At 40.4% G+C, this 27,138-nt stretch overlaps 1 protein-coding gene across 1 annotated transcript; it reads right to left on the bottom strand.

Moving 5' to 3' along the window:
- Positions 1-847: 847 nt before the first annotated feature.
- On the bottom strand, positions 848-25,614 carry LOC149282586 (transmembrane and coiled-coil domain-containing protein 6-like). Its single transcript, XM_089498069.1, has 12 exons — positions 25,488-25,614; positions 10,067-10,176; positions 7,604-7,713; positions 6,381-6,564; positions 5,696-5,800; positions 5,522-5,607; positions 5,004-5,120; positions 4,203-4,314; positions 2,726-2,906; positions 1,838-1,932; positions 1,249-1,416; positions 848-958 (listed from the first exon to the last, which is right to left on the bottom strand). The coding sequence occupies exons 1-12, from the start codon at positions 25,612-25,614 to the stop codon at positions 848-850; spliced, it is 1,506 nt and encodes a 501-aa protein (XP_089354195.1).
- Between the last annotated feature and the right edge of the window lie 1,524 nt (positions 25,615-27,138).

Genomic DNA, 27,138 nt, shown 5'->3' with positions numbered 1-27,138 from the left:
GGGGGGGCAGTTAAAATGGACAATATATAATTTGACAACATTAAGAGGTCTTGGCAAAGCTAAGTTATTGAATTTTTTTTGGTCCAATTTTGGTGTGTTAACCACACTTATTAAAAGCAACACACCAAAATTGGACAAACATAGCTATATATATATATATATATTCAGCAATCACACTCTTTTCATGCCCAGGCAGCCTCCCTAAACACACACACACATTTACTCACATTCATTCAGATACTCATTCAGTCCCTTAATCATGCATATTTGCTCATACAACCTCCCCCACCCCCTTATCTGAACTGCAGATCTCTCACTCGCAGACTTCTCCAAGTACCCTGCTGCTTCAGTCTGCTCAAACAACTTCTCTGGGTGCGCCCCCAGGGGAAGAAGGAATGGAGCAGAGTCATGTGATGTGCATTCATGTGACTCTGCTGGGTCCCTGCTTTTCCTGGCTGGTCCAAGAGACGCTGCTCGCACAGTGTGCGACCACCGCACAGGTAAGCAGTCTGGCCCCTGTGGACTATTTTCGGCCACCGATTTCTCGGTACATCCCTAGTGTTTGCCCCCCCAAAAAGCATATGCCATGAGGGACTGAGCTTAACCATTATTAATATCAATATTGTAAGGAAATGAAGCTAAAACTCCATATAAAATGACTGAAGAGCGAAATAAAGAAAACAAGTGCAAGTTAAATGGCGCATGCCACGAGTAACGGCTTGACATTGTATTGCATATAAAGGAATAAAGGGATCATTTTGGGGGGGAAACAAATACTCAAATGTTTTATTAAAACTTGATTGAGGAAACAAAACAGATAGACTTATTTAAATGGGAAACCACTAACCTAAGTCTGACACCAGTTCCAGATGGTCTGTACTTGCTGCTGAAGTTCAGGATGGTCTTTATAGGGCTCAAGAATGTGCACACCAAAGAGACTGATGAATTCTTCTACAATCTGAAATAAAAAATATATCACTAGAAAGTTTTATTTCAAACCATGGTCTTTAAAAAAAAAGTCCTAGCTTCCATTGAATTGAACACATAGAAGTCCAGAACTCTGGACCACCAAATGAATGGTTTCATTTGATTATATTATAAAAACTGTAACTAAAAAGGAAGCGGACAGCATATGAGATCTTTGGCTTTTCCTTACAAACCATCATATGCATTATATCTTTAGTTCTGTCATTATTTATCATAATATTACCGGACTATTGCTACTATTCACTTAAAAGACATACTTACATCAGGACAGTTTTTAAAGAGTATGACCATGATTTCCAGGCTTCTGTGGGTCACCCGGAAATCGGTTCCTCCAAGTGCTCTAACCACACAAGGAAGGATATTTTTTTGCCTGAGATGTTGACTATAAGCAGGCCCCAAGTCTGCTATATTGCACAGAACGGTTAGAACCTAAAGACATTGAAGAAAATGTACTTCTGAAAATCTCACTAATTCACCAAATCTTGCAAAGACGTTAAATACGCTTGATAACTTCTATACTATAGCAATTTAATTTCCCATATTAATATTAACTCGCACTGCTTAATGCAGAAAAATATATAAACATATTGATGAGAATTACGTATAAAAATGGTTCCGGTAGTTCAAGAGTGTCAGCTCTACAGGTCAGGAACATCCCGTTTAAGATAAAGGAAAGACAAAGGACTGTATGATCAATATGGAGGAAGCACCATTGCAACCAATGAAACATCCTTGTGTATAACTCTCCATTTAATGCATTCCCCAGAATTTCTAAATCTAATTATGCAATATCGTTCCCCGGGCCTGGACAATTCAACTCCCGCTTAAACCTGAAAAGTGCTTCACATACCAGCAGAGTGACCTCTGCAGAATGGAATAGAAGTTCTAGCAACGCAGGCAGCAGGTTATAATGCAGCACCGCGGAAGACACAACAGGATCCTCCGCTGCAAAAAAAAAAAAAAATCCTATTACAAACCGAAGCCTTCCAATACACATTCGACGAGCCCTGTGGTTTTAATTAATCGTACAAATCGTGAACCAATCCAATATAACTTGGTGGGTTGGTGTACAAGTATGTGCAAATATTTAAAATGCAAACCTCAAGCGTAATGGTAATTTTTGGACAGAGGGTGGCGCTCTTACATCAGTGTACAGGCATCCTTAACGTGACCAACAGACAGAGAAGCAAAACAGTCAGGATAAAGTACACCAAGATGGACAGGAGCATATTCAGGTGAAAACGCTGCATAAATCCACTGTTTAAACTGTGTTTAAAGCCCCTCTTTCCCTGCAAAAACCAACAGGATACAAGGCATTCTGAAGAGCATGGACATGGACCTGCAAGCAACCCCTTTACTATGAGCTGACAAGATGGTTCCTTTGGCTGAAGGCATCATGGAGCGTACTAATGATTCAGTCCTCTAGGATACATTTTTCATGTGTCCCAGGAATCTGGTCACCTTGCTTTCTCGAAAGTCATACTGTATAATTGGCTAAATCTTCCAGCGGCTGTATGTCCAACTAGCTTTGCGTTTTGGGACACCAGTAACCGCATTGACATTTCTGGATCTGAATCTGCAGGCAAGGTGAAGCAAAAGTCTTCTCTCCAGAGACAGGTGATTATTAGAGAGGAATTGGGGTGACATTTTGTCTATTATGGGGTAAAATTACTAAAGAGAAAGTTTGCTGGAGAGCTGTTTTAACTCTGAATATTTGTTAGGAATGGGCACGTTTTACCTGTTAGATTGTTCAGAGCCCAAAGACATTCAGGTAGCAAGAAGGGGTGCTCTGCTCTGTACCGCCTCATAAACACAAACAATGCCGCCAGCAAGCGGCCATCATGAATCTGAAGTCTGTTGCCCATTGCGTCAACTTCTGCCAGCAGGTTTCCCACACAACGAACCAAAGGGCAAATAAGCTACAAAGAAGAAATAGAAAAAAATAGTTTTCTATGGAACAAAAAGTCATTGTTTAGACCCTTATACAGCTCAAAAAGTAATGTTTAATGCTATAGAAAAGGTTCTGTTTCCTAGTAAAGCAGGTCTCTAATTTCAGAAACAATGATTATTGTGAAATGCAGCAATTTTAACCCCTCAAGGACCAGGCTGGGTTTTGTTTTTTTTATTATTTTTTGTACCCTTTGGGACCGAGACTGTTTTAACACTTTTCCGGTGCTCGTGTTTACACTCTCACATTTTTGTAACTTCATGTGACAACACTGAAGAAATGACACTCTGCTACAATGTAAAGTAGTGAGTGTACAGCCTGTATAACAGTGTAAATTTGCAGTCCCCTCAAAATAACTCAACACACAGCCATTAATGTCTAAACCTTGGCAACAAAAGTGGAAATGTCCAAATTGGGCCCAATTAGCCATTTCCCCTCCCCAGTGTCATGTGACTCATTAGTGTCACAAGGTATAAGGTGTGAATGGGGAGCAGGTGTGTTAAATTTGGTGCTTTCACTCTCACACTCTTTCATACTGGTCACTGGAAGTTCAACATGGCACCTCACGCCAAAGAACTCTCTGAGGATCTGAATAAAAGAATTGTTGCTCTACATAAAGATGGCTATAAGAAGATTGCCAAGACCCTGAAACTGAGCTGCAGCACGGTGGGCAACACCATACAGCGGTTTCACAGAACAGGTTCCACTCAGAACAGGCCTCGTCATGGTCGACCAAAGAAGTTGAGTGGACGTGCTCAGCGTCATATCCAGAGGTTGTCTTTGGGAAATAGACGTATGAGTGCTGCCTGCATTACTGCAGAGGTTGAAGGGGTGGGGGGTCAGCCTGTCGGTGCTCAGACCATACGCCGCACACCGCATCAAATTGGTCTGCATGGCTGTCGTCCCAGAAGGAAGCCTCTTCTAAAGATGATGCACAAGAAAGCCCACAAACAGTTTGCTGAAGACAAGCAGACTAAGGACATGGATTACTGGAACCATGTCCTATGGTCCAATGAGACCGATATAAACTTATTTGGTTCAGATGAATGCTGACACGTACGGGCATTGTCACTTATGCATTGCATCATGAGCAACTGGTCATGAAGGGGTTAATCATGCATGGGATAGGGATATCAATCGAAGACCAGGAAGAAAATATGTACGCTAGATGGTTCTTAACCTGCTGCCAAATTCTATGCTTCTATGGGTGAAATAGAATATACACACAAAATAAAAACGTCACGGTGATCCCACCCGGTTTACTCACCAGTTCCATATCCAAAGCTGTACTTTTAGAAACAATCGCTGAGAGATCAGACAGAAGGAGTGAAAGTTTGGGCACGATGCCTTGTGAAATTAAGAGTCTATTGTTCACCTGGCTGCAACACAAAGACATGGATCATGTAAGAGCTGTTAAATGGCATCATACAGATGGGAAGGCTTCATTAGAAGGCTTTGTTCCAAACTTTTATCTCTATAGAGATAAAAATGACAAATACGCCCGCTAAGGGGGCTGCAGACTTGTGTCTTTGTGATATGTTCATGTTTGGAAAGGAGGATGAGAATACAACCCATAAGGAGAGCTTACCTTCTGCTCCAGGAGTTAAGATATATATAGATATATCTTTCTATATATCTATATATATAGTGTCTAAAGTGTATACACAGAAAATATAATAGATCATTACTCTACTGTGGGCTCGCTGGCATACCCATACAACACCAATGGTAGATTTATCAGAATTCTGACCAGTCACAATCCAGATCATTCCCAGTACTACATTTTCACGCCAACAATGAATACATAATTTATTAATCTCTTAAAATGAACTGCTCCAAAAGATGTTTTTAATTGCTGTCCCCTAAGACATTTGTCATAAGAGCGTCACATTAGTAGATGATCTCTAAAGGCTATTGTTGTGTGTGTTAGAAGAACGTAGGATCTTCTCACTTCCTACTTAAGATGACAGGAAAGAAATGCATACAACACCTTAGCGATGCCGGACCTGGTTAATATAAATCTAAATAACTTTTTTGTAAAAAAAAAAAAAAAAAAATACAGCTGTACCTGCAAACAATGTAGTGAAGACACCATGCAAACTCAACTGCTGCACCAATCCGCTCTTCAGAATCCAGACGCATAAGTCTGAATATCTCTTGAACCAGACCAGAATCGAGAACAAGTCTGTTTAAAGAAAAGAAAAAAATGTGCACTAATGCCCATTATTGCAGAACGCTACGATGAGGAAAATTAGTTTAAATTACAGGACATAACACGTTTTATAATAATATACAGACACACACATATGTATACCTACTGAGTCTATTCTTGGGTCGAGTTGGCACTGCTCACTAAGCTCAGCTTATTGCAGAGCTTAAAACAACCAGACCTCCAAAAATCTCTCTAACCGACGCACTGAACAGGAGTACGCTGAAAAGCCTGATGGCTCAGCAAGGCGAATCTGCCCCGGTATTCATACAGACGGGCTTTCGTCACTCCAGATCCGCTGTCCTGGGCCAAAGCCAGAATATATCCCTGGACTTGCTTATAACATGCTGTGCAACTCCTACCAGCAGGCTACTTACGGAATTATTTTCTCAGAAGCTTCTCTTGATTGCAGCAGCTGAGACAGAGCATAGCCAAGGGCTTCCAATACAGCCGTGTGAGGGGACTAGAGAACGAAAGAATATTCGGAACATGTTACGCTTTAACTGAATGCACGATGCAAACCCCAGCGTAGAGAGCACTGTATATCCTACCTGAGCGCATAGTGCTAGAGAAGGGATCAGTCCTTGTAAGAGCAGCTGGTTTCTTGTTGCGTCTCCTTCTACTATAATATTACCCAACGTATACAAGCATAGCTCCTGTAACGAGAAAACATTTGTATCTTGCGTGTTCAAAAGGCAATGGCGTATTCTACTGCAATTAAGTCATTTCTTGGTCTTAGTTTCAATAGACTAACAGTGATCCATGACTATGCCCTTGGCTCTAATGCTTAAGAGCAGCAGTGAATGAATCGATCTCCATTAATTTTGCTTTGCTCAGCAGAATTGCCCAATAATAAACAGCGGACCCTTGCAATTAATTCTTTGATCTTATTGGTTAGAATTTTCTCCAAATATAAAGAAAAGAAACGGTTGCCAATATCTGAAGTGTGTGTAACATCTTAATAAAGACAAATGTTTTTTTACAGGAACAGTTACAAAGCTTTCCCGGGTTTCAGACGCTCGCACATGCAGGACTGCGTCGTCCTTGCAATTCTATCTCGCAAAAGACATTTCTCCTTATGGAGCCTCCTACATTTACTGTAAGAAAAAAATATTGCTGCTATCAAACCTGTTATATCTTTGCGGAGAATTTTGAGTACAGTATACAAACTGACATGCTCATGTTACGCACCAACTCAGCAGTAAAAAAGGGAAATAATCCAAAAAGAAATTATACCGTAAAATCTGGATTATTTCCAGATAGATAGGTTAGGAGGTATGAGGTTGCTGGCAGGCATGCTTTTGAGACCGATGGATCATCGGATTGGGAGAGTTCATGCAAACACCTAGCAGCCTCCATCTGAACTTCAGCAAAGGAGCAGGTGAACAGTCCTATCAGAACCTGCATGCTGCCCTCTACCCTGAAAACAAGACGACACGTTATAAAAGTGAGCAATAGTGGATTGAAGTCCTTACAGCAGAAAAAACAGGAAGACTAGATGGGCAAATGGTTCTTCTCTGCAGCAAAGTTCTAGGTTTCTAAGAAATCGTGGTACAGGCAAACTACTAAGGATTTCTCTTAATATGTGGATGATCAATGTCCTGCATCAATGAAAACCTGACCACCATGGTGTAGTTCGCAGCTGACATATGGCTTTTCCTACCCCTACCTTACAGAGGTAACAATTTACTACATATTTCAGTTACAGTATTTTGGAGAAGACATGATACAGTCACGCCCAATAATTTTATGGATTTGCTCATCCTCCGGCTTTGAAGAACACGTCTGTTAGGGAGGTTAACTACAGAGGAGGGAAGAGATCGATCATGGATGTTCTTTCTACGACACTCATAAGCCAAATCATCAGTGACTGACTGTCCAGAAGTTCTGGACATTCACTTCAAACTAGTCCTTTAGCGCAAAGCTGCAGTCATATATACCGTTTCGTAAAGGAATCAAGACACAACGACATTAAGTTGAGGTGCAAATTTGTTTTTACAGGAACGAGAACAATTCATTTCTCTTTAAGGGATCTTTCTATTAATGGATGTCTCACATGTACATGTAAACACAGGAGACTACCATCAGGAGTGGTAGGAGAAGGATGTCCTCCTAGGCTTCGCAGCATTTCGTTTTAAAAAAATGTTTATGGTAACTGGCCAAGTTTTAAAACAACTTTGCGCATTCCTACCACCGCAGTACCATCTGATGGAGACTTAGCCAACTAATGTTTGGCAGGAGGACTTTAAACGCCAGTCCCATGCTCGATGTGATTGCTCAGTTATTTTAATCACATGTATGAAAAGAGTGAAAGAATGAAGGAGAAGAATGAAGCTCAACTAACATCTTAAATCCTTAGTTATTTGATAGTAATGTTCTGTTATACACCTCCCACAGGGACAAGTCAGAGAATCTCAACATCTAGCACCTATAGATAATACAGAAATGATCAAATTCACCTGATAAACATAAGTCGCACATCATTCCTCTGAAGGTATCGTCGAAGAGTGATAAGAGACTCTAGCCTCTCTGTTGGTCCATGTCTGAGATCTTTGATGATATGGTCAATCTAATAGAACAAAATGGAACTGTGTAACTATTTTTTACAGCTTTTTTTAAATATATGCTCACATATCAATCTTGTAGCAAGTTTACAGCAATGGAATCCCCATTTCATAGCATGTGTTAGAGAGGATACCGTTTTGTATTGTGGAAGTTGAAGATTTTTGTGATTTGCAACTACCATTACAGAAACCATTTTGTCTCGCTTGTCTTGTCTGAATGCGTTAAATGTGTATGGGCGGTATGTTTCTTTTTGCCTTGTTGCGAAAGAATCGAAAGTTCTCCACACCGAAGGAGAAGTTGTCCCTTTCCTGATCTCTCTAAAAATAGTACCTGTTAGTAAATTAGCGGAACTCACAAATCAGCTTAAGGCTAGGTTTCCACTTGGGTTTTTGTCCGGCGTTTTTTTCTTGATGAAAAACGCCAGGAAAACTGCCAAGAAAACTGCCACTGCATTTACCTGCGTTTTGGCGTTTTTTCTGCAGTTTTTTCTGGCGTTTTAGCCTTTCTGTGGAAATTGCTTTTTTTGACCTTAGGCAGTTTTTCCAGCCTTTACAAGTTAGAAGTTTCACCCAGCTAAAAGGGATTAGGATAAATGGCAAGTATCTGCCCTCTCCTGATGTCATTTACTTGGTAGACCCTTTTGTCTCTTTTCTGTGGTTTGTAAGGCATGCTTTATTTCGAATGTCTGCTCCTCTGGGAAGATTGGCCCCAAATGATGGTGCAAATTGTTTGCTGTTGCTTTTGGCACGCAGGATCCAGTTGATGCGTTGGGTATGTTTGTTTGTAATGGCATGTTTGTTCCAAATGGTGTAAAATTCAATATGAACCAGTCCAGGACTTTGTTTTGTGTGAAACTGTTTGTTTTCAGCCTATTTCTCGTAGGACACACAGATACTGGGTCCATCCTCTGCATTGTAACTGTGGAAAAAACGCCATAAAAAACGCCAAGGCAATAAACCCACACGGCTTTTTCATGGCGTTTTTTCTCTCCCATAGACTTCTATTGGAGAAAAAAAGCCAAGATTTCTTGCAAAAAACGCCAGAGTGTCAACATGCTGCGATTTTGAAAAACTGCCACAGAGCCCAAAAAAGCAGAAAAACGCCAAAGAGGACTGAAAAAACGCCAGACAGAAAAACGCCAAGTGGAAATGGCATTTTGCGATTTCCTATTGAAGAACAGCTAACATCTGGCTGCAGCCGTTTTTCACAAAAAAAAACGCCAGGTGGCGCTATTGGCGTTTTTATAGGCGTTTTTAGCAAAAAAAAAAACAAATGGAAACCTAGCCTAAAACAGGTCTATGATTATATTCAGTAGGCTACATCACCAGATGTCTAGTTTTTATGCTAACTGACTTGCGTAAGTTGGTTTTTGTCTATATATTGTTAAATAATTAAGGAGGGGGTAGAGAAGTCTTCGAACTGGACTCTCCCCTGTGTGCACTTGAATAAAGAAGTTTTAAAGGGATTGGAAGATTTCAGCAACAGAATTACCTACTCTACAAAAGAGGTGACCTTATCACAGCGAACAAAAACATGAAGGTCTGGATGAAGTCCTTCAGAAGTCGTCATACCCCATTGACATAGCAGAAAAGGCACCACTTACTACAATCAGTAGTAGAAGTTATTGTTTCATTTTCAATAGACACGGACACTCCGGGGGGGGGGGGGTATTATACCTTCTGGCGCAGGAGCAAGTAAAGCCAAGTGACTCGGTCCCTTTCCCTATCGCACGCACCTACACACACACTGGCAGCCTCATTTTTACTATGGGGCCACCGTAACCTCACTGTGCTCCTGACTTCCCATTGGGTACAAAGGGCCAGTCTGAACAGGTCAGCCCAGCCTTGTTGTTCACAGTAAAGGCTTAAGCTTTTGATTCAGTTTTGCAATATAAAATGAGATTTGTGTTCCCCTATCTGCCTCTTCTGAAAGCGGGAAGTATACCAGAGAATGCACATGAACTCCTATTCTTCTCAGACAGGTGAGCTCCCAATGGAGACAACATGGATTCTGAACACTTTTGTTGGCATACATACTATCGGCTGCTCCTTCAAAACTTTATGCATTCAAAATTCTATTTTTTTTTCTCTCCAGACAGCAGCTCATAAATAACTTCTTCCCTGACTGCTAATCTATTTGTATCTTTTTTTTTCTTTATCTACACATATCTTCATAGACAGTGCCAAACCCTTTGAGATGGACCCTAATCAGTCTGAAACACTAAAGCTTTATTGTATTACAGGACTGTTGTAGGCTCTTTACTCTACGACACATAGCAATGGCCACCAAAGCTTACCCAAGAATAACATCAACTCACTTAACACATTTGGTAATAGGGACAGTGAAGCCCAACACACCTGATCTTCAGACAGACACTGAAGATCCTGAAAGTGCTCATTGTCGTCAGGTTCATCACGCAATAGCCGTTTACTGATCAGCTGCTGCTCTCTCCTTGCCTTCCTTAGAGCTGCAAAAAGACAATTATAGGCAGTTACCATAATGAAATATTTACAAAGATGTTATACATTTATACCTTTATTTAAAATAGCTACCCAATGCAATTTCCACAGTGGAAATCTGATATATTTTACCCCATTACTGCTCAGCTGTGGAATCCATATAATGTTTTGACGATACTGTTACATTCAGTAGGCATTTTAACTGGTATAGCTTAAGTCCCTGCTTGCACACAGATGGTCATACCTAGACTTTCACACATTGGAAAGTATATCATATATCAAACAACAAATGGTAATCATGTAGAATTCTAGTCATCAACTACCCAAGTTCTATCATGTTTTACAAGATAAACAGCAATTAGGTCTTTCCGAACCTGTTTCATATTCCCTTCTCCGTTTTCTTAATTCATCCAATCCTTGTAGGGATTTGCATCCAACTTTTCGTCTACGCCACATTCTCAACCGACGTCTCGTGAACTGAAATTTTCTTAAAGATTAAAAGCAACAAAATATAAGTCAACATGGGGGAAACCCCATTGTTACTATTATTACTACTGAAAAAAATCCTACAAAAGAGTGAACCATGCACATAATTTAGTGTAGTTAACAGGGCCGGCCCAAGGCAAAATGCCGCCTGGGGCGAATTTTAAAATGCCCCCCCCTTGTGCTCACCTTTCAGCAGTCCTGCGGCGAGTCTCCCTGTTCGGTCTCGGTGCCGGCACTCAGCATTACAAGCCGGCACCGAGACCGAACAGGAAGACTCACCGCAGAGGAGAGAGAGAGGGGCCCCTTTCTCTCTCTTTCGCTTTAAAAAATAAAAAAAAATTAAAAAAAGGGCTTGGGGCGGCAAAGTGCCGCCCCTTCAAAAGTGCCGCCTGGAGCGGTTGCCCCACTCGGCTCCATTGTCGGGCCGGCCCTGGTAGTTAAAGGAAGATTATTCTGATTTACACTATTCCTAATGCAGTTCAATAAATCAACATCTTATACAAAATTACCAGTAAGACACTAAAATAACCCCAACTATTTTTCATGACCCCGTCATGGCTGACCAAGTGCTACTTTTACAAAGAATGGTAGAAGGCTTTGCTTTTGAAGACACTGATGATCCTGCAACCTGTGTAATTCAAACATATCCCCTAATGGTGAAAAACTCGGTAGCAGGACATACACACCACTGTTTCTTAATATGTCATCACACAGTTATTACAGACATGTAATATTTAGTCATGTACTATGTATGTTACATCTTAACAGCAGGTGATCAGGTGTTTTGTTCTGTATTACACTGTGCAGCCTTGGTATAAACCGACCTCTACCAGATATAATTCCACCTTAAATTAATTTTAATATTCATATACACACAGACCATAAAGCTGGAAACGAATCACTAATTAAATAATCAGGGCCCTCCAAATATCTTTCGTGGGTAAAACCAGCTACAAAGCTTTAGGGGAATCAAGCTGAACATAGAGGAGATGATGTGTATTTCATATGATTGAATTTAAAAACACAGAAATCAGGCTGGATATCGCTTATTCATTCATGCTGATTCTCTACATAATACTTTATAAAGTTATATAACGGCCTTTAACACATAAGCATCACCAGACGTAAATCGAATGTTTCACAGAAACCACTGGCAGACAGGTAACAACACATGTACCTCTTCCTCGCCCGGCGCCGTCGCACCTTATTTTTGGTGTCGCTTTTATGTGACGTCACTGAAGCCAGTGTGCGTCCCCGTACTACCATTAAATAAGCAACCAAATGCCTGTATAAAGAACGAACGGGAAACATGTTAATGAGCTATAGTATGTTTATGATGTTCTAAGTGAACTCGCAAAATGCAAATATAGAATGAAAACTTTCCCCGCGATTTTGTTTTCTCCCAATTGAAACTGAAAGGGCTTCCATTTTTGTTACTGGCAAATAGATATATATATATATATATATATATATATATATATAATTTGCATTTTTGTGTAAGCTTCACGTTAATGTGTCTTTCAGCAATTAGGTGGCGTGTTGTTATTTTTATGCTGCTCGTTAAAACATTTGGAGACAGAATACTATATTTTTTGGACACCTAATGGTAAATTCCCTATGTGTGTGTCGCTCAGAGGAAGTCACTGTTTGGGCCCCAAATCCCTATGTCCTTCTTCCCGCTAATAGTCACAATAACAGCAGGAAATGTGTTAAACGTTAATCAAATTAAGTTGTGCAAACAAAAACACTGGGAACTTTTGGGCTCCAGTTACCTGGAGCCTATGCTTGCGGGATGCAGCCAGGACTGCCTGCTGACAGGGAAAATTAATGGAACATGTCCAGCGTAATGGTAGCTTGGGTCCAGGACAATGAGAGCTTTTGGGTGGCGCTTTACATTGAAAGTTATTGAGTGGGAGGGCTCAATTTGCTTTTAGTCAGGCGGTGTGGAGGGACCAAATGAGACTCAGCCAGGTAACCTGTCAAACTGGCACCGAGAAGCTGCTAGGGGACCAGGTTGGCACTAGGAAGCTGTTAGGGGACAAGACTGGCAATGGGAAGCTGTTTTTGGAATACGGTTGGCACTTGGAAGCTGTTTTTTTGTACAAAGTTGGCAACGGGAAGGTGTTTTTTGGGACACGGTTGGCAGTGAGACTCTGTTTTATGAAACAAAGTTGGCAATGGGAGGAGAGATTATATTTATAATGGACCCTATTGTTAGTATTTTATTTTCAAGAATATATTTAGACCAATATATCTTTCATTTATACATTAAGAAACGTGTAAAATCTTTTGCAGTTTATGATATCAATAATATACAATAAGAAACAATAAAAAAGAGATGTCTAACATGTATAGAATTGCGACTTTCTTTCGTGATTTTTATGCAGCCATTGATTGCGTAAATATTGAAAATGCACTAGCAAATATCACCACATCCGCCTTTTATGTTCTTTTAACTCCTCAAACATTTTCCTCCACTCCAATGCCTAACTGGGTCTAGCCTCACTCCCGTGTGCAGCTAGTCCTACTGTCAGACCACAACCACATCACCGGGAGAGGAGGAGTTCCTGGCAGCCAAACCATGGGCATCTTCCTTAGAAGAAGATATATAGGATAGCTATGTATGTCCTTTATTTGCATCTATTTCCAGGCTGTCTCCAAAAGTGAGTTTGCATATTTATGTGTAGAACCCAAACCCAGGCTGAGAAAGAACACAGATCTAAGTCAAGCAATTAATTGCTGCACGGATTCCCGGTCCGTGAGGCTGTGACTTGTATACACCAATCAGCCGTAACATTATGACTGCCTGCTCAATATTGTGTAAGACCCCCTTTTGCTGCCAAAACAGACCCGTCAAGGCATGGACTCCACTAGACCTTTGAAGGTGAAGTGTAGTATCTGGCACCAAGAGGTTAGTAGCAGTATAACGTTTCTGAAGAGGTATACAGGTAAGGAATCCAGTATGCAGGAAAGGTAGCAACAGGAATGGAATGGACGGAATCCAAAGAAATAATCAAGCAAGCCGGGTCCGGAATGCAGAGTTCAACGTAGTCAGGAGCAAGCCAATAGTTCAGCAACAAGAGGGTACTCAGACAAGCCGGCTCAGGCTTGGAGAAAACAGCATAAACAGGAACAAGCCGAGTCAGCAACGAGAGGGTAATCAGACAAGCAGGGTCAGGAGTGGAGATATCAGGATAACAGGAACACACCGAATCAGCAACGAGAATAATGCAGAACAGCTCAGCCGGGAACAACAACCGAGCACTGACTGAGTGTCAGTGCTCAGGTTTTAAACTTGCCGCTTATCCAAGCCCCGCCCCCAGCCGATGACATGGAGCCGCGCGTGTAGCGTGGTCTCCACTGAGGCATAGAGAAAAGAAGGGGGCGTGGCGCGCGTGCGTCCTCCATACTCCGGAGAGGAGGCATGGGGAGCAGCAGACCACGGGTACCCGCCAGACGTGGGCACCGGGGAAGGTAGGTGGCGAGTACCCGCTATCCGCGGGTACTCGGGTGAATGGCTGCGATGCGGTTCGGGACGGGAACGTCCCGGATCGCGACAAGCAGATCCTTTAAGTCCTGTTAGTTGCGAGGTGGGGCCTCCATGGATGCATCCTGGTGCATCTAAGCGCTGTGTAAATTGTTGGCGCTATATAAATAAATAAAAGATAATAATGTGTTCTCCAGGTAAGCGACGCACCCGGCCATCCACATCATCTTCCACATGAATCCTCCCGGTCACGTTTTCTTTTACATCATGTGCATACCTGGGGACTTTTGACCTCTGGCTACCCGGAGCCTTCCCTTGCGGGACGCGGCCAGGACTGCCCACTGATGTCGGCGGGCGGTCCTGCTGATGTCGGGGGCGGTCCCGGTGACGTCTGGTGGAAACACCTCTAATTCCAGGGAAAATGGGCTGAGCACTTCTTTGGTCGACCATGGCGAGGCCTGTTCTGAGTGGAACCTGTCCTGTGAAACCGCTGTATGGTGTTGCCCACCGTGCTGCAGCTCATTTTCAGGGTCTTGGCAATCTTCTCATAGCCTAGGCCATCTTTTTGTAGAGCAACAATTCTTTTTTTCAGATCCTCAGAAAGTTTTTTTGCCATGAGGTGCCATGTTGAACTTCCAGTGACCAGCATGAGAGAGTGGGAGAGCGATAACACCAAATTTAACACACCTGCTCCCCGTTCACACCTGAGACTTGTAACAATAACGAGTCACATGACACCAGGGATGGGAAATGGCTAATTGGGCCGAATTTAGACATTTCCATTTAGGGGTGTACTCACTTTTATTGGTGACAGACATTAATGTGTTGAGTTATTTTGAGGGGACAGCAAATTTACACTGTTATACAGACTGTACACTCGCTACTTTACATTGTAGCGAGTGTCATTTCTTCAGTGTTGTCACATGAAAAGATATAAAATATTTACAAAAATGTGAGGGGTATACTCACTTTTGTGAGATACTGTATATGTGAGGTCTGAGGGATGTATTATGTGTGTATGTGATCTACATGTCTGTCCATCTATCATCTGTTCATTTTTAAAACCACATTTTAGTTTAATTTGCATTTCTTTATCAAGCATAGTACTTAAATATTAGCATGTGCATTTTATGTACTTCATACTTTAAAAAAAAAAAAAAAAAAAAAAGCTTTTAGTTCCTTTCGCTTTATCCCAGCCCCCCCAAAAAAGCATTTACTTAGATGGGAAATGCTTTTCGCAGTCTTAAAATCCTTACTGAATATATGTTGGGAAAAAGGGAAATTCTCAAAAGGTAGCCTGTTCTCAGTGATTTTTTTTCCGCTCTTAGAGGAGGGCGGAGAGATGGAAAACAAACTGCTTGCCTAAGAGAAATGTTTCAGAGGGAAGAGAAATCAATTTCGTAACTCCTCTTAAAGAAAATCTCAGACTAAAAAGTAAGTTTCTAACTCTTCTAAAAATATAACCTGGATGATGATTATTTTCTGTTATTTCTTTCTCATGCGTTATATTTATATTTTATGACCAAAATTGTATTATTGCCGTTGTGATTTACAAAGTTAATAGCGGTACAAGCAAAAGATATCCCAGCTCTAAAAACATAAAGTCCATAAACATCAGTTTCCAAGGAATAAATTGCTTTGTAAGAAGGAACCGAGATGCTGTTGCAGGTTGGCATATATCTACACAGTACTGAACACCATAACACATCTTCAATATGATTATTATTAGCTTTTTTCATATACCACCAACGGCTTTCACTGTTCACAGCGCTGTACAAGGAGTTTCAGTTGTACTCTTTCAGAATCTTAACCCACAGTTTATGGGCAGAAAAGGCTGCTGCATTCCAAACAGAAGCCAAAGCTAATGCAGAATTACAAATAAACCTATTAATATTTTCCACATTATCCATGGAAATAAAGAAGCAAATAAATAAATAAATAAAACAGTTGATGTAAATGTATAGATAAATATTTTTTTTATTAAATGTATCTAGTTCTAAGAACAGAATTGTTCCAGCATTCCCTTTGTTAGATTTTGATATTTGTCTAGAATATAAAACATATTTCATAAGAAGCAGAAGTATTCAGTTGCATTATTGTTGCAGTTCAAGTATAAAATACCGAGTCTTATATTCCAGAAGACATAATAAATGCTTTTTTTATTTCCTAAATTCATGTTTCCTAAACGTATAAAAAGCTGATCATGAAACAATTGTTAAAAAGGGATTCAAACGTCATTTTAGTAAATTCTTGAATTTTTTATGTTTTTTTGTATTTCCTTCTATGCCCACAATGGGAAACATTAACTAGGAGTAAAATAAGACTACCATTAAAAAAACTGATGTTTTCTTCCTAAGTAAATTGAAGTTGGAACTAAAGAAACTTAGAAGTACTGCAACCTTTGATGTGTATAATCGCAGTTTATCTCGCAATGTGTCCCACCAATAGTGTTCCTGATCCAGGAAACATTCCACTATAGAATCCAACATCTACCAATTTGCTCCGTTTGCATTATGCAGAGTGTTACTGTGGAAGACAATACCTTCTAATCAAACCAGTGGGATCTTCTGAGTTAATGTCCAGACTTCATGAATACAGCAGGGAGGCATTCTCAGATTTTCGGCGCTGCAAACAGATTGTAGCAGCATATAAAATGACATTAAAAAAAACACATTAAGTGGAACCACATGAACTCATCACTTACCATTGTTATAGATAGTTGTTGTTGTTATGATTATTATCTTTTATTTATATGGTGCCAACATTTTACTACTTTTATGTATTCATATAATTGCTTTGTGCTTAATTTTCAGTAATGAAGAACAACTATTCCTTTATGTTTCTCCTGTTGATGACTCAGAAGGTTTGCTGGGCTAATGGTGACTGCTTGTATAACAGACTTCTGAGACAATGCTCATGCTCACTTGTGGATTTAAACAACATTATGAGTATTGTGTCTTGCATTCAAGCATCTAGTTTTGAGTTTCAAGGGGGAAGTTTCATAGATGTTAATGATTATGCGTTACACAACATTGAGATGGAGCAAGTGCTTGCAATGATCCCCCTTCCGTTGGCCAAAATTAGCTTCATAAATGTAGTGCTTTCTGAAAAATTTTTGGCAACATTCATAAGATGGGTTTACAGAATTCCAATCAACGTGCTTGCTTTTGAAAATGCAAAATTTGTTGGTAATCCAAACTGGCAGTTCATAAGTGAAACAATACCACAAATATCATCCCTACAATTCATCAATGTTTCTTCATACCCATTGTTTGACCGAGCATCTAACTTCACTAGTCTTGGTAGATGGATTTTTAAACTGGAACAGCTGACTTTGAAGAACTCCAATTTGAAGAATATACCATGCGACACAAGTCAACGCTTCAAGGATCTCTCCTCTTTAGACTTGTCAGAAAACTTTTTTCAGGATCAAGATATTTCTACTTCCTTTTGCCACGGTTCATTTCCCAAGCTCAATACATTAATTCTCCAGCATAACAATTTAATTAACTATGAAACCGTTTGTCAAGCACTCAACAAATACCCACAACTAGAGCACCTAGATATGAGTCAGAATAACTTGTCCAATACATCATCTTTCCTTTGTCAGTGGCAACCATCTTTATTGCTCCTAAATATGTCTGACACGTGTTTGGAAGAACTGAACAATGACCTAACACTGAGTTGTGAAGTTTTAGATTTAAGCAACAATAGGCTTTACTCCCTTAATATATCTTTACCCAAGCTCAAAGAACTCTACCTGTCCAACAATAAATTTGTCACAATTCCTAACACAGCTAATCTTCCAAGTCTGGAAATTTTAGCCATTGATGGGAATCCAATTAAAACATTACAGCTAGGCCAGCTACAACACTATAAACGTCTACATAGTATCAGGGCAGATAATATGACATATGAATGTTCATGCACTCTTTTCAATGAAATAAAAGAAATAAAAAAATCTGGTTTGACACTTCAGCGCTGGCCCGATGGATACAGCTGTGACTCTCCCAGTTTATTTAGAGGCAAACTAGTGAATGAAGTCAGCCTTTCATTTTTTGAGTGCCATAAACCCTTGCTCATAGTTGTAATCTGCATAGTTATCTTGTTAGTGTCCATAGCGATATTAATTTGCTGGCTTAAGATTCATCAACGGAAAAAAACAAGATCTGAGCATCTGCAAGCAGGGAACCAAAGTAGTGTCCAGTTTCAATCATGAGCTAGCTTTGCATAGTTGAAAATTATATCACTTCTTACCTGAGCAAGATGAGTTGCATGGGGCCATAATAAAGTTATGGTTAAATCAAATTTAATTTTGATTTTTATCCATGTGATGAAAGTGGAATTATGCTCAACTGTTGACTGCAGCCAAGTGCGGATGATGGCCAGCATTTGCCTTGATTTGCTTACCTGTGCTCCAGTTGTTGTGATATAAAAAGAAATACTGTAGGACACTTTTTATATGCTTAAGCGGTGTTACCTATGCTATGTTTTAAATTGTCTTTGAATTGTATTTAGTGTAACTCATCATTGTTATTTTTTTGTATATTTTGCCACATATAGTGTGATTATATTAGGTCAAACTTAAAGTTGAAAATTTATACCAATCAGTGTTTTATTTCAAATTGTTGGAGGGGTCTCCAGAAAAAAGTTTCAGGCCAAGTATCAACTTAGAACCTCTACCCCATCATGACCTCCAAGGAGCCCACCAAATTAAAATAGCTCACCTCCTCTTCTCCCCAGGGCTCCGCTCATTAAAGCAGTCCAGTCCAAACCCCCTGTGCATCTGTATTTAAGGTAGGGAAAACACACCAGTGTGTGACTATGGGAGTCCAGCAGAGGTCGTGCACCATACAGCTGTATTGGACCTAAGACCTGCTGTCCTAGCTCCAGAACATTCCGTGTAGTTATAAAATGTCATGTGCACCCACGTATTGTGAATAGTACCTTAGTTCATAAAAAAATAAAGATAAATCGATATTCTTCAATACATAAAAATAAAACCAAATGTATCTTTGTTCATAGAAATGAAAGTCATGTTTCTGTTTGTGTATCTTGATCCTTTTCAAGGATGAGGAAGCACGCTACCTGTATGTTAGAAGGAACATTCATTAAATATTAACTGTAACTTCATATTACCCTGGAGAGAACTTTCCTTTTAGTTCAAAATGGATATCAGACAGGTAGGTCCTCTGTGAAGACATCTGCATTTTATACAAAACATTTTTTGTTTGTTTTGTATTTTACTGATATAGTTGCTTTTAGTGCAGAATACTTTTTCTAGCAATATATTTATGAATCCTCTTATATAGAAATTAACCCTTATACAAGGGCTTCTTAAATTATTTCAAAATCGTATGATATTTAAAATACCAATGGTATTCCGCTGTTATTTGTCTGTGCTTTCTAAACATGTAAATTGTATGCCGAATTATATTTTTTTTGCCAGTTTTATAACAAACTAATAGATATTTTCTGCTTTATTCATTCAATAGTTATATTGTTGCAAAATACTTAATCATCAGGAATGTTCCATCCACAATTACAATTTGTAAATATTTTGTAAAAAATATACGGAACTGGGAATTTATATAAAAATGGATCTTTGTGTTGCCCTTTTTAACTGTCTGTGGTTTGTATAACACTGTTGGAATGGATTGTATATGTAAAATGGTAAAAAAAAAAAGTTATTTTGTATTCACATTGTACATTTTTTGACCACAGTAAGATTGCAGATATTATATTTTACAATAAAGTGATATAAACAGTTACATTATAACTTTTTTTTATGCATAGCCTTTATCAGAACTCATTACAAAAATAGATCAGTTTTTATTTTGGTGCAAGTGCCTTAAAGTTGCTGATTCTGGAAGTAACCACATACAAGCATAGGCAGTCACACTACTTTTTTGACATGCACTTTTATTTCTAACCCCTATTGTTTCTGAAAGTTTTATTTGCAGGGGGTACCCAGAAGCCCAATTTATAAATAGGTCTGTGTTATGCTTAGTGGCAGATATGTATCAGAGGCCCTTTTCTAATAAATATTATTTCATTAGGATGCGTTGTAGCTAGGGTTCCCACCTTTTGCTGAGCTGTTTCCTAAACTTTCTTTTAGAGGTTGCTTCTTGGGATGTGGCTGATTGATACCTAAAATCAGTGGCGCATCTACCGGGGTCGCAGGGGTCGCGTCTGCGACCGGGCCCCGGCGGCAGGGGGGCCCAAGCCAAGGGGCCGCCCGAAATCTTTTTTACGTTTTTTTTTTTTTTTTTTTAAATAAGGCAGGGGCGTCCAACATGCGGCCAACATGCAGCCAGGGCAACCGATCTTACACGAGCCGCACCTCAAGCCCTGCTACTTACTTGTGGGAGGGTCTTCTGGACAGCACAGAGGAAGCGGAGTTCATGTGACTTCCTACTTCCTCTGTGCTTTAGCAGAGAAGGCAGAGGGAGGCCGCGCCCCCTGCTGAAGTCTGTGAGCAGCATCGAGGGAGCTGCAGTACAGGTAAGAGGGTGGGGAGGGTGTTTGAATGAGTGTGTGTGATTGAGGGAATGAATCTGTGAATTAATGATTATATGAATAAATGAGTGTGTGTGTGTGTGTGTGTGTGTGATAGCATGGATGTGTAAGTGCTGGAACCTAGGCATGATGGGACTGTGATTGCTGTTAGCAATCACACTCCTATCATGCCAAGTCAGCCAGTACATGCTGAAACCTGGCCAGCTGCCCCCCTTGTGTAGTGATGCTGCCAGCAGTATGGGGTCTGCACTTACAGCCACCCTGTACCAGCATGTACTGGCTGACTTGGCATGATAGGAGTGTGATTGCTAACAGCAATCACAGTCCCATAATGCCTAGGTTCCAGCATTTACTGGATGGATGTGTAAGTGCTGGAACCTAGGCATGATGGGACTGTGACTACTGTTAGCAATCACACTCCTATCATGCCAAGTCAGCCAGTACATGCTGAAACCTAGCTAGCTGCCCCCCTTGTGTAGTGATACTGCCAGCAGTATGGGGTCTGCACATCACTTACAGCCACCTTGTACCAGCATGTACTGGCTGACTTGGCATGATAGGAGTGTGATTGCTAACAGCAATCACAGCGAGCACAGTCCCATCATGCCTAGGTACCAGCATTTACTGATTGCCTGGGTATGATAGGAGTGTGATTGCTGTTAGCAATCACACTCCTATCATGCCAAGTCATATTGCTAATTTTGTCCAATTGTGTGTTACCTACTTTTATTAAACATGTGAGTTTTTATTATTATTTTTAAAGGTGGGGGTCATTTTCGGTTTTGGCTAAGTGAACCCTGAATGTTTTGGTCCAGAATTTTCATTTTAGTTCATCCCTAGAATAAATCTAGGGAATCCTGAATTTGTAGTCGCAAAACTTTCAAGGCCCAGAAATCAGTGAGAGGAAGAGTAAAGGTTTTGTGTCATTTTACTTTATTTTAATCTGCATATTTTATTAAAGGCCATATTTTTTGTCACAGTGAAAAATGAGTGCGGCCCGCGCACGTATACAATTCTGATGAAGTGGCCCACTGCAGAAAAAACTTGGACACCCCTGGATTATGCCCTTTGTACATGCGCCCCTTTTTCTTTGATTTTTTTACAGATATGATTCAATATGTAAATTGAATTTGTTGAATTAGTTGAAAAAAAATTGTTGGGTAAAAATCATGTTTTTTTGGGGGGGGGGGGTGAGGGGGTGGGGGGGCCCTTAACAGATTCTCGCACCCGGGCCCTGAGGCGTCTAGTTACGCCCCTGCCTAAAATGTTTGGATTAGTATAAAGCAGAGAGAGAGAGAGAGAGAGAGAGAGAGAGAAACAGTACACAAAAGAAAGAAAAGAGAAAAAGGAGATGGATGACAAAGGAGAGTATAGAGAGGAATAAACGGAATATGCGAGAGAATGCAAAATAAAGTTGAGGGAAAAAAGCACAGTGGAAATGTAGAGGGGAAAGATACAGAAGAAGAGTGATGTCATGGACCGAGTGAACAGGTCAGGAGCCCAGGTGCAGGGGATAGAAGGGACTCCGTCTGTACCCCATGATGCATGATGGTTTGGGGTTGTTTCAGACAGGCGCAGGAAATAAACCACAGAGAGGATATGCAGTTAATATCTGTATTGCAAATGATGGTACAACAACATATATATGGAAAGTCTCTTGGCTGGAAGCCCTCTGAATGGTGCACACACGGCAGGAAACCCCCTGGATGGGGCACACACGACTGGAAGCTCCCTGGATGGGGCACACACAACTGGAAGCCCTCTGGATGGGGCACACACGACAGGAAGCCCACTTGCAGTGCACACGTCAGATTGCCCACTTGCAGGGTACTCATCTTTGGAGTCCACTTGTGGGGCGCTAGGCGCAACTCAGGAACAGCTCAGGAACCAAAACAGGAACAGCTCAGGAACCAAAACAGGAACAATACAGGAATCAAAACAGGAACAGATCAGGAATCAAAACAGGAAAAGATCAGGAATCAAAACAGGAAAAGATCAGGAATCAAAACAGGCAGTCCTATAACATTAACCCCTTAAGGACAATAGGGGTTATTACTCGTAGGATGTTGTGGGACAATGGCTCTTTTAACATTTTTCAGTGTTGCTGTTTAGCTGTGATTTTCTTCTTTCTCATTTCATGCTCCCACACATATTATATATTGTTTTTTTTCAGGGCAAACAGGGCTTTCTTTAGATACCATTAATTTTATCATATCATCTAATTTACTATAAAAAAAAATGATAAAATATGGGTATTTTTTGTTAAAAAATTACCTTTTCTTACTTTTTAAACAAAAAACTTTTACTAATCTGCAAAAACTAATGAAAAAACCTACTAAAAAGATTCTACTATTTGTCCTGAGTTTAGAAATACCCAATGTTTTTATGTTTTTTTGCTTTTTTCTGCACGTTATGGGGCAATAAGTACAGGTAGCGTTTTGCTATTTCAAAACCATTTTTTCCAAATCTGGTAATTCTTCCCCCAATGTGCCATTTCGGGTATCTTTGACACCGGCCAATGCAAGTTACCCCATCAAATCATATACTTAAAAAAACTAGACACCCCAAGTTATTTGAAATGCTGGTATTTTAACCCTTTCCATGCACTGATTTTACCACCAGCCTTTGTGAATCTTTATGGTAGTACATTTTTTTTTATTTTTTTTCATACACGTTGTACTTCAGGTATAAATTTACCGCTTCTGGTATATGTCCGTGTCAAACAACCCCCCAATATGTGTTCAGTAACATCTCCTGAGCGCAGTCATACCCCCCCATGCATGGGTTTGTATGGTTATTTGGGAGGTAAAAGGCCACCTTTGTGAGGTGTGTATTTTTATGCCATTTAGACATCTGATCTTACTGCCCCCATGTCCCATATTTGGGACATCTTTGAACCCGGCCAATTCAATTTACCCCATCAACTCATGCATTTTTTAATACTAGACACCCTATGGGCATTTGTAATGCCAATATTTTAACTCTTTCCATGCGGGAATTATTGTGAAGATAAAGAATTGTAGGACTTGCTTATTAAAAAGTTTTTTTTGTGACAGTGGAGATTTTTACATGTTACCATATTTAAAAAAAAATTTTGTTTAATATTTTTGAACAATATATATTTTTTTTTTTTTACTAATCATTCTGATTAGTGAGCTGGGCTCCATTGACCTTGCAGTACCTACATTCGACCTGCAGGAGGAGCTCGAGAGTTCTCAAGAGCGTCTGGATAGACCCTCTGTGAACTAATTTTCTATTGTTAATGCCATCCTGTGAATGACGGCAACATCCTTTACAGGATGGCACTTGTGGTTGCTCTTCGGAGCAATCACAAGGCTATCGGGGTAGGGGGGTTGTGTTGCTACATGCCTCGATATCGAGGCCTGCCAGCAACACAGTTTATGCTTAGGAATCGATTCCGATCGCTTCCTAAGCTGTTTTAGGCCGCCGCTTTCCTCCCCGGATCCACGGTCAGCCTCACTTGTGAGGCTTCCGTGGATGCCGCAAAGCCGACTATCGCGGCGAAAATGCCGCGATTGCGGCGATGCAGCTATTTAACGGCAGCCTGTACATGTATGGGCATTGTCGTTATCACGTTGCACGGCAACCCCGTGAATGTACGTGGATTGTCGGTAAGGGGTTAATGTCAAGGCCCAGACTGAAGGGCAGGTTTATAAAGGCTGGCTAGATCAGGTAATAAGGAGCAGCTGGACATGATAATCACTCTGAGTGCTTCAGAGTGACAAGGGCGGCCACTAGTGGTTGGAAATGGGAAATGAGCAGCACAGAGTGAAGATAATTCCTAACTGCAAAGGGTGGATGTTACAAGTGAGGACATAAAGAGACGAGAGAAAGGAAATGAGAGAGAAAGCACAGAGAAGGGAAAAAAGAAAGATAAGAGGAAAAAAAGAGCAAAAAGATGGAAAGATAGGAGCAAAATGTGAGGGAAGAAGAGCAAAAAGAGACTGGACTGCTTTAGAGAGAAAAAGGAAAACTTGCTGAGATTAGGACTCTGCAGCTCACAATTTGCCCCTATTTTTAAATAATTGTACTTTAAATATACTTGTGCATAAAAGAAAAAGGGTAGCAGAAATGAATATTATTAATTATTAATATGCATTCAAAGGATATGATTAAGTGTTTCTCATTTAGGTGGGACAAGAAGTGTGTGTGAAGGCGGCTATCGGATTATGGCAGGCAGAAGGTAATGTACATTTCTTTAAAAATCATGAAATTGCATGCCTACAACTTGTAATACTAAAATGAGAAACGTCCTTCCGATGAGAGGAATTTGTACTAGTCTGTAAGATCTCTGCATTTTGATAAAGAGGTTTCATAGAAGAATGAAAGGTGGATATGCTAATCTTAGTTCCATAGTTACTATCCTTCTCGATTAACTGAGGAGACATCAGCTATTGTCAGGTCTCTATGGCTGAACCTTAAGAGGAGACACAAGCTCTATTCTTCATGCTAATTGCTCCTAAAATTGCGGCTGTAATCTGTGCATGAAATGCCTATTTTTTGAAGTTTTCTTTCTGTTGCAGACCAGAAGGACAAAACAATCAGTATTAATGAAGACTCCAAGAGTTTAATTTTTGTAGATAAAGCTGATGTAGAAACTAAGGTACAGATACATTTATCAATTTAAAAAATGAATTACACCATTATTTGCTTTGGTGTATTTGCCAACACTGTATAAAATTGTTATGTAAGTGTCATTAAGTGTTTCTCGTGCAAAGGCACATGCGTTTTCTTTTTTGTGTCCCCCTCCCGCTACTTGGCTGGAAAAAGGGGCATGGGTGTTGTATCTATGTGGTATTCTCATACCTGGGAACTTTCTGGATTTGCCTCCCTGGAGCCCCCTTGGGTAGAAGATCCAGCTGATGTCGCTGGACACGCCGTTGTTGGAGTTAGGTGTGCCACAATGACGCTCCCGTGACCTGGATTTGCCCATATTGACCCTGAGAAGTGGTGCTTCACCCGAAGTCTCCAGGCAAAACCTGAAGAGTTCCCAGCTATGGTTATTCTACATACATTCATGAGTGTATTTTTCCTTTTTTAATGAAGACTTTAACATTCAGTTAAATCATTTCTGTTTTGTTGGTTTTCTATGTACTCATACTTGGTAAATGCAGATAGGACATTGCACATTGTGTTGGATACCACAAAATGGGATGGATTCAATGCTGTTGTCACACTTCCTTTGTGACATAAACACCAGCTGATGGTGTAGAGCAATGAGATATGATGTCGTCTAGGTCAGTCCCAGTAGCTGCACTGATTGAGAAAAATATTTTTATTTCCTATTTTCCAACCTGCCCCCCAATTATGCACATTTGCCCCAGAAATGCCTTATACCCCCTATATGCCACTGTGCCCCATGATATGCCTTTTAACCCTCTAAAAGCCACTGTGCCCCATGATATGCCTTTTAACCCTATATGCCACTGTGCCCCATGATATGCCACTCTGGCATTTAGAGGGGTAAAAGGCATATTATGGGGAAGAGTGGCATCTAGGGAGGCAGAGTGGCGTATAGAGGGTTAAAAAGGCATTTCTGGAGGCAGAGTGGCATTAAGGGGGTTAAAAGGCATTTCACAGTGCACTCTGCCTCCAGAAATGCCTTATGCCCCCCCATTTAACACCGGCACCGGTGCGGGGAACTCTGATCTCTGACAGCTGGGGAAGGTCTGCGCGATGGACGCAGACAACACCCGCTGCTAGCCACGCCTTCTTCCTGCTGCAGCGGAAGTTGTCTACGCGAATCGCGTAGACATCTACACGCTGCCCCAGCTACACACCGGGGACTCAGAAGTACCGGTAAGTGGGGCGGGGGGGGGGAGACAGGAGGATCCAGGTCCCCTGCAGCTGCGGAGGATCTGGATCTTAGTCGTCTCATAGTCAGACCTATCTGAGGTCTGATTATAAGACGACCCCGATTACAAGACAAGGGGTATTTTTCAGAGCATTTGCTCTGGAAAAAACCTTGTCTTATAATCGAGCAAATACGGTATATTTGCAAAAACATATTTTAATCAGATACTAGTCATAAAAAAAATGGTAGGTGTTCCGCCTTAATCGTAGCCTTTTTATCAGTCTTTGTGTGGTTAGCTGTAATTTACAAAGTTAAATAAGAATGATAATTTCCATGTAATATTTAACATTTTATACTCAATTACTTTCTTTTGTATTTTAGGAATATCATTTTACGTTTGATGGAATCTTCAACATTAAACAAGAGCAGGTATACATAAAATGTTTATTTAAAAGGTCCGGGAGAATATAAAAAATGGCTTTGTGTAGACACAACTATCTAATATTTTATCTGATGGTGTCTGAGCATATTTCGTTACGTTCATTGTTTTGGATGAATGTAACAGGTGGAGGGAAGTAGTGAGCATTTATAATACCTAGATTTTAGACCCCAGAAATATAGTGGGTAAATGCTGTTGTATTAGGTGATTTTTATTGTTAAAAA

The sequence above is a fragment of the Sceloporus occidentalis genome, unplaced genomic scaffold (assembly GCF_023333645.1).
Source record: "Sceloporus occidentalis isolate IW3139 unplaced genomic scaffold, rSceOcc1.0.p SCAF_112, whole genome shotgun sequence".
In the NCBI taxonomy this organism is placed as follows: Eukaryota; Metazoa; Chordata; class Lepidosauria; order Squamata; family Phrynosomatidae; genus Sceloporus; species Sceloporus occidentalis.
The sequence above is the reverse complement of the archived record's forward strand: the minus strand, read 5'-3'. Positions and strand labels throughout refer to the sequence as shown.

What these genes read in the sequence shown, in the direction of transcription:
- LOC149282586 (XM_089498069.1), bottom strand. Translation starts at nt 25,614, where the DNA reads ATGGGCAAATCCAGGTCACGGGAGCGTCATTGTGGCACACCTAACTCC. An exon ending in CAAATCCAGAAAGTTCCCAG is followed by an intron (nt 10,177 to 25,487) that starts GTATGAGAATAC and finishes GTCTTTTTGCAG; the next exon opens with CTCTAAGGAAGGCAAGGAGA. An exon ending in CTGCAGAGGTCACTCTGCTG is followed by an intron (nt 1,417 to 1,837) that starts GTATGTGAAGCA and finishes CAATGTCTTTAG; the next exon opens with GTTCTAACCGTTCTGTGCAA.